The 8100-nt window shown below is 36.8% G+C and overlaps 1 protein-coding gene across 1 annotated transcript; it reads left to right on the plus strand.

Annotated features, from left to right (window-relative positions):
• Nucleotides 1-4: 4 nt before the first annotated feature.
• Nucleotides 5-6514, plus strand: rragcb (Ras-related GTP binding Cb). The gene is made up of 7 exons (XM_044334926.1): nt 5-507; nt 1906-2109; nt 2205-2404; nt 3458-3572; nt 3668-3810; nt 3916-4064; nt 5217-6514. Exons 1-7 carry the CDS (start codon nt 328-330, stop codon nt 5372-5374), a joined length of 1149 nt encoding a protein of 382 aa, XP_044190861.1. The 5' UTR covers nt 5-327; the 3' UTR covers nt 5375-6514.
• The last annotated feature ends 1586 nt before the right edge of the window (nt 6515-8100 follow it).

Consider the following 8100-nt stretch of genomic DNA (forward strand, 5'->3'; position numbering starts at 1 on the left):
GGGGCGGGAATGTCTAACCTGTGACTAGCCCTCTTACAGTCTATGGACTAACGTTAGCCAATTATGCCTCTTTCTTTTGGCTGAATTAATTAATTCTGTGCCAACATTATGGCAGTTTAACCTGTTATTAATTTGTCTTTTAAATAACGCGTGGATACGTTAAAGTCTAATCTGGCATTTCAACGTTTGAACATCGCGCTTCAGCTGCTAGCTAGTTAGTTAGCTTGCCATGCTAGCTTGTTGTGAAAATTTAGCAACAACAACATTCCTGCTCGGATTATTTGTCCAGCTAAGAGAGCGACGAACTGGCAGAAAAGTAGCTACAGGATGTCTATTCAGTTTGAGGAACCTGCGTTAGCGGGGAGTTACGGTGTTGTGGGCTCGTTCCCTAAAAGTTTTGGTTACGGGGTGGAGGAGGCAGACATGGAAGAGAGCTCAGCATCAGCCGACAAACCGAGGATACTGCTGATGGGACTGAGGAGGAGCGGAAAGTCCTCCATCCAGAAGGTAAAGTACCACCTACCCTCAAACACACACAGCAGCAGCAAGTAACTGAGAACATTTACTCAAGTACAATGTTGAGGTCCTATTTCTATTTTACGCTGCTTTATATTTCCACTCCACTACATTTCAGAGGTAAATATTGCACTTTCTACTCCACTACATTTATTTGACAGCTTTAGTTACTTTTCAGATGAAGATTTAACACAATGGATAATATATCAGCCTTTTTAAATAAAACACATTGTTAAAGATGAAACCAGCCTTTTTGGCTTTTGACGTCTTACAATAAGCAGTGTGTCGGGGTCATATTTCAGATGTCTATGAGTTGTTAACAGCTCCACCAATACATATATATATTAATATTTCACCAAAAATCAAAGATTAGAGAAAAAGTCCAAAAACTGAAAACAGATTTGTGTATCAGAACTTTGTTTTTTCTTCTGTACTCTCCCATTAATCATCTCATGACCCCTCAGACTTATCTGGTGACCCTTTGGACCCGTAGGTTGGGAACCACTGGACTAAACTAGCTAACTATATATGAAGTAGTTGAGACTAACTCCACCTCCAGCAGCTACAACAGTAATATGCTGCTGTAACACTGATTGTTCAGTATTAATAATCTAATGATGTCATATATAATAATATATCAGTCAGAGGGACCAAACCACTACTTTTACTGCAATACTATAATTACATTTTGTTGCTAATACTTACATACTTTTACTTAAGTAAGATTTTTCATGTAGGACTTTTACTTGTAATGGAATATTTTTACATTGCTGTATTGGTACTTTTACCTAAGTAAAGGATCTGAGTACTTGTCCCACCACTGAACAGTACTGGACAATATTGGATGTGGAGTTGCCAGTTTATTAGATACACCTGAGTGAAAATTATGCAGTTTACAGTGGTGGAAGAAGTATTCAGATCCTTTACTTAAGTTAAAATATCAATACAGCAATGTAGAAATACTCCATTACAAGTAAAAGTTCTGCATGAAAAATCCTACTGAAGTAAAAGTACATAAGTATTATAAGCAAAATGTATTCTATAATTTATCTAACTATAGTCTGAATAGCTTGTCCTTAGACTCTGAATTTACATAACAAAAAGTACCACAAAAAAGGAACCGTGGGGTGAAAAAAAAATCACCAGCAGAGTAGCAGGGGAGGAATCTGTCTTCCAGACTCGACAGATGTGAAATGTCATATATACATGAGTAGTAGTGGTAGTAAAATTGCAATATGGAGTAACAAAAAAGACAATATCAAGTAAATGAAGTACATGACGTATAATATGAAGTAAATACTAAGTGTAATAAGCTAAAGAGTTTCATGCAGAATGTGTGTGTGTGGACTGACTTGACCAAGACAATAATCCTCGCCCACCTCTGCTCAGGTCGTATTCCACAAAATGTCACCCAACGAGACTCTCTTCCTCGAGAGCACCAATAAAATCTACAAGGACGACATCTCCAGCAGCTCCTTCGTCAACTTCCAGATCTGGGACTTTCCTGGCCAGGTGGACTTCTTCGATCCCACATTCGACAGCGAGATGATCTTCAAGGGAACCGGCGCCTTGATCTTCGTCATTGATGCTCAGGTATTTATCCATTCGTCAGTTTGAGCTGAAGCTTACATAGTAGCTTTGAAAGGCTTCCTGTGTGAGATGAATAAGTCTGTCTCTCCTGTTTTTAGGACGATTACGTGGAAGCTCTTGTACGGTTACATTTGACTGTATCGAGAGCCTACAAAGTGAATCCAGACATCAACTTTGAAGTGTTCATTCATAAAGTAGACGGCCTGTCCGACGATCACAAAATAGAAACACAAAGAGACATTCATCAGAGGGCCAACGATGACCTGGCAGATGCCAGCCTGGAGAAAGTTCACCTCAGGTGAGTCTCATACTGAATGTTCACACAGGTTTGATACTTTTACAAGTTATAACAGGATTAGGAAACAGTAGCTGCAGATGGCTCCCAACATTTAAGGTCTTTCTTGTAGTTATTTGATGGATTGAAAAGATTAAATCACTGCCCAAATTAAATTCTGGTGTCTTGTGTCTGCAATAAAAAAATCATATCTGACCAGAGACGGAGAGTGAAAGCTCTGTCTGGACCTTTGTTTCTTTTAGCATTAATGCATCACAGTTATTTATGAATAAGAGTGAAAAGGTCCCACATTTTGTCTCACTTACTGCTGGTTTTATCACATATTTATTTGATACAATGTGGAGGAGAAGTACAAATTCAGCAAAGTTCAAATAAACACAAGTCAAGTCACTTTATTTATAGAGCACGTTTAAAAACAACACATGTTCACCAAAGTGCTTTACAGAGACAATCAAATAAAAACACAGACATAACATTGAGGCGAAAAATAACAAGATAAAGAAATAAAAATTTGGACACAACAGAATTTCACAGAGAATAAATAAATACATGAAAACAGAGTGTGACTGATCGTGTCTTCAGTAAACGAGACAATGTGAAGGATTTTCTCACTTTTATTCAAGTTGTGCTGCTCTGTGACGCAGCTGTCACACATTCAGGTGTGCAGAGATATTTCCCATGATTGTGTAGTGGACATTAAACAGATGAGTTTACATTTGGCTGCAATTTGAAGCAATAATAATGTTGAGTTTAAGTTGAAATGGTATTTAATGACTCATACATGTAGCAGACGGCTCAAGAAAGGTTTTGTTTTCTTTACTTTTTTGTTACAAGCCTGTTTCAATGTTTAATGTCACAAATTTCACAAATTTAACAAACCGCTCAAACAGTTCTTCACTGTAGAAAAGCTGGATTTATATCGGGGGGTTTTTTCCTCACGGCAGACAGACATGACATCACTTGTTTTTTAGCATTAGAGCAGACACTTAAGGCTTTTGCTCTAACTTGTTTGGTATGTTTTCGCAACATCTTATCTCTCCTACTTTCCCTCCTCAGCTTCTACTTGACCAGTATCTACGACCACTCCATATTCGAGGCCTTCAGTAAAGTCGTCCAGAAGCTCATCCCTCAGTTGCCGACTCTGGAGAACCTTTTGAACATTTTCATATCTGTACGTTGTTTCATATTTTTGTTTTAGTCACATGATCTTTTGTGAAAAGACTCAAAGTGTATCCGTTCTTGATCACACCCTGAATGTTTTTGCAGCATTCTGGGATTGAGAAAGCCTTCCTGTTTGATGTTGTCAGCAAGATTTACATCGCCACAGACAGCTCTCCCGTGGACATGCAGTCCTACGAACTCTGCTGTGATATGATAGATGTCGTCATTGACGTCTCCTGCATTTACGGGTGAGAATGATCTTTTATTTGTTTTAACAGTTGGCACCGATTGTACCCTTTTTTTTTTTTATACAGCGTTTAAAGGTTACTTCTTTGTCTTCTTCTTCTCCGCAGGCTAATGGAGGATGGCAGCGGCTGTGCATATGACAAGGAGTCTTTGGCTATCATCAAGCTCAACAACACTACGGTGCTTTATTTGAAAGAGGTCACAAAGTTCCTCGCTCTCGTCTGCATCCTCCGAGAGGAGAGCTTTGAGAGGAAAGGTGTGCGGTTTAGATTTTATAAACAGTTAAATTTGTATTATTAGACAGTGGTTTGATTATACAGGATGTGTGAAGCTGCCAACCCACAAGTCTGTCTGTTCAAAGAGAGGTTTAATCCCAAGGATGAATTTTAAGAACACATATTTTTCTCTCCGTTTAGGCGTTTTCTCCACACCAAGACTTTTTTTTTCCCACAACCAAAAAAACATAACATTTGAAAACAGTCTCCAAGTGGATGAATCTGAAAACGTGGTCCGATATCAGACAGGAACTTAGCTTTTGGAAAAGAGTGACATAAGCCTGATCTGGGGTCTTGGCAATATTGAGAAGACCACTTATCTTTTTTTTTTTTTGCATCTAACTTTCTCTGAGGCCAAATATAGCAGATCACACAGCTCAGGTGTCGTTATTAACCTGTATTTATGTTTATTTTGCGATCACAACTTACTGTTCACTGTTATTAACAGGTAGCATTTAACACCTGCAATTCAATGACCATTTTAAAGCAGCTACAAGCAGTTTTTAACTGGTTATGAAACAGTCTCAGTTTAATACTGATGCCTCTTTATAACCTACATAAACAAACAAGATCATCAGCGAGAAGATCGGCTATTTCTGTGTTGTTATTCTAAACGTCTGCCACCCGGTCAGATTCCCTGTGAAATCAGATGAAACGATTTACGGAACGCAGACCAGAAGAGCCGATATTTACATTACATGTAGCTTTGTGGCACGAGGGCGTACAAACACGTCACTAGAACAAGAGTTCAAAGTGACGTCTCCTTATGTCGTGATTCGTCCGACCAACAGATACCAAAACCCAAAGATATAAAACAAAGAAAAACATTAACATTTGAGACACTAAAACAATCATTTTTTGGCATTTTTCCTTAAAAAAACAATAAAGACAATTATTTGGTAATCAAAATTGCTGCTGCTTAATTTTCTGTTGATCATCTTATTGATTAATCGACTAATTGTTGCAGCTGTGGTGAATAAATCAGTGTGGCCGCTTGTCTTTTCCACACATAAACAATGTTTTTACATCGTTTCTATACAACTTGGTGTGTATCCTCTGCTATTGAGTGATTGCAAAGTTTTAGACATGCTATTTTAGTTAAATGCTCTACTTACTATGTGTTCTGTTCGCAGGTTTGATAGAGTACAACTTCCACTGTTTCCGTAAAGCCATCCATGAAGTGTTTGAAGTCGGCACCTCGACACCGGGCGCCGTCCAGAACCCAGCGAGCTCATCCAGCAGCAGCCTGACGGGCTTAAAATACGCCGCACTGAACGGAAGCGCCGTTTAAAAAGAGGCGAAAAGACGACGCAAGTTTACTGTAATTCTTTTTTTTTTTGGTTTACCTGAAGTGCAGTGAGGGTGGAGAAATAATATGAAAGCACTTGAAAAAAAAAACACACGTTGCCTTTTGTTTTGTGCAACTCAATGTGAATCAGTTTTGAGAAGCGCAGCTGCAGCCGATGAACTGAGCTCAGATAACAGACCTGAACTTGAACTGAGAGGTAAAAAAAAAAAAGAAAAGAAGAAGAAAAGATCGTCTTTATGAGCCTTTTGGTCTTAATCTGATCTACCTGCTTCTCTTTTTCTGGCTCATGTCAAGGAGAAGAAATAAATTAGTCAAGCTTGCGTGGATTTATACTCTTTACTTGTGACATATGCCAAAAAATAATATACGTACCATGATTTTTTTTTTTGTTCCCACTTTCTGCACAATTATCAATATGTCAGCTGTGTTTACCTTCTTGGCCAGTTAATTCTGTGTACTCTGCAACATAAAAATATTTGTGAAAGAGTCTTGTGGTACAAGTTTTAAGTGCTTTCTGTCAGACTTTAGCACAATGTAAACGCTCCAATTGACCCAACTAGAAAACTGGGCTTGAAGCATGTTTCCACGTGTTTTATTGCACATTTCTACGACAGCACAAACTTCTTTCATGTTCCTGCTCATTTTATTTTGAAATATTGAGTGCCGTAAGTGGGTTTAATCCCTTGATATGAGGAAAAAAAAAAAAAAAGAAAAGTCCTGTGGAGCGCAGTGTTTGTTCTTCGGTATGTTTTCTGTTGATAATGACTCATGCGACCAGCGCTCTGCTCAGGATCTCCACAGACCAGAACTGTGCCAGCTCCACCATTAGAGCCTCGGGTTGATTAACAGAGGAGGCGACAGCGTTTTTTTCAGTCTTAATGGAGTTTGGAATAACTGATGATGCTTTCTCACTCGGCCGACGTGCCACGCCTGCTGACAGCTGACTTTTTGTAGCTTGATGAACATTTCGGCCAAATTTACAACAAACACAGATTCTGTTTGTAGCAGTTTTGCTTTTCTGGATGACTTGAGTTGGAACCTGATTAATATTTCAGAGGCCATGAGGATTTGTTTTTATTATTGTACATAATACTTTAATAAAATAAGTTTCTATTTTGCTGAGTCGAGCTTAATTGTGTGGAATAGAAACTCATTTCTGACACTTTTTAATCATGATTATGAGAAACTGTCTCATGACGAAATTCATACAAATATAACTTGGTATCATAATTTTGACAATGTTACTTAATCATAGAAATACAAAGTTAGTTAGAAATCCACCACCTACTTTTTCAACTGTTTTCCTAGAAATTATGATACCTTATCATAATTATAGTTTTCAGAAACTCATGATCATAATTCTGATGAAGTATAACTATGAATTTATAAGACACTTAGAAATCCATGTTTTTTCATCATAATTATGATGCTAATTATGAAAAACTCACTTTTGTGGAACCTTCTCATAATTAACTACTATAATATAACTATAATTATCAGATACTCATATTATGAGGCAGTAGTGAATGGAAGTTAAAAATCCACTTTTCATTATGAAGTGTTTTACACTTTTTGTTGTGTTTTTAACAATTGAAACTTTGACACTACATGAGAGGCCACAGTGTTATAAATTATAAGAAACACTCGTAATTCTAATTATGAGAAACTTTCATGTAATTATGAAATTTATATATGAACTCAAAATATGAGAAATTATGTGACTCAGTAATAAAAAAGGAATTAAAAAAGATAACATGATATAACTATGTGGAAATTTCCCTTTAATTATGAGATGCAAAATTAAAGAAAATTGATTTGTAATCATGAGATATTGATTTATAAAAATCAACCAATTCATTATGAAGTGTTTTCATAATTATGTGATTAATTATGAGAAATTTATATTTTCGAGAAATCTCTGTATTATACGTATTATCTCATAATGTTGAGAATATTTCTTATAATTATAACATACAAAGTCATAATTATGAGGCAGCATTAATACTAACTTAGTTAAAAATCCACCATTTGCCTTCTGGGGTTTTTTTGTTTTTCCTCCTTATTACAACATATTATGAGAAACTCATAATTAAAATTTTGAGAAAATTTATTATAATTGTGAGATATTTAAAAAAACAAGGCCTTTTTTCATGAAGAGAGTTTTAAAAATCCACCATATACAGTAAAGATTTTCATTATGAAGCGTTTTTTCTCTCATAATTTTGACATATCTCATAATTATTAAAAACTGTCTCATAATTATGAGACAGTTTCTCATAATATTAATAATTATGAGATTTTATAGGTGTATACCCACAGTTAAGCCATTGTAACTAACAGGTTTGAGCAGCAGATGGCAGCATATCGTCGTGTGAATATTTGACTTTTTTAATGTGATTTAATCAGTGTCACCCTCACTTAAACTTCAGCGATACAGTTTATTTTTCTATCAGCTTCTCTTGCATGAACTCTGAGACCCCGGCGGTCCATCAACAGGTCTTGTAAATAAGCTTTAAAATGACACACATGAAGTAAAAACCCTTCATCACACAGTGTATACACATGTAGTGTACATCCTAACTTAATGGGTAGTGGCAGGATGGAGCCGCACATGAAGCCTCTAATCGGCCCCAGACCTCCTGCTCACCACTGTGGAAAATGGAGGTCAATGAGAGGGAAAATGATATCTTGCTCTCTCTCTCTCTCTC

Source organism: Thunnus albacares, chromosome 19, assembly GCF_914725855.1.
Source record: "Thunnus albacares chromosome 19, fThuAlb1.1, whole genome shotgun sequence".
Classification (NCBI taxonomy): domain Eukaryota; kingdom Metazoa; phylum Chordata; class Actinopteri; order Scombriformes; family Scombridae; genus Thunnus; species Thunnus albacares.

Excerpts from the sequence above, each read along its gene's own strand:
- rragcb (XM_044334926.1), top strand. The coding sequence starts at position 328 with ATGTCTATTCAGTTTGAGGAACCTGCGTTAGCGGGGAGTTACGGTGTT. Across the intron at positions 508-1,905 it reads GAAAGTCCTCCATCCAGAAG|GTCGTATTCCACAAAATGTC; the intron begins GTAAAGTACCAC and ends ACCTCTGCTCAG. Across the intron at positions 2,405-3,457 it reads CTGGAGAAAGTTCACCTCAG|CTTCTACTTGACCAGTATCT; the intron begins GTGAGTCTCATA and ends TTCCCTCCTCAG.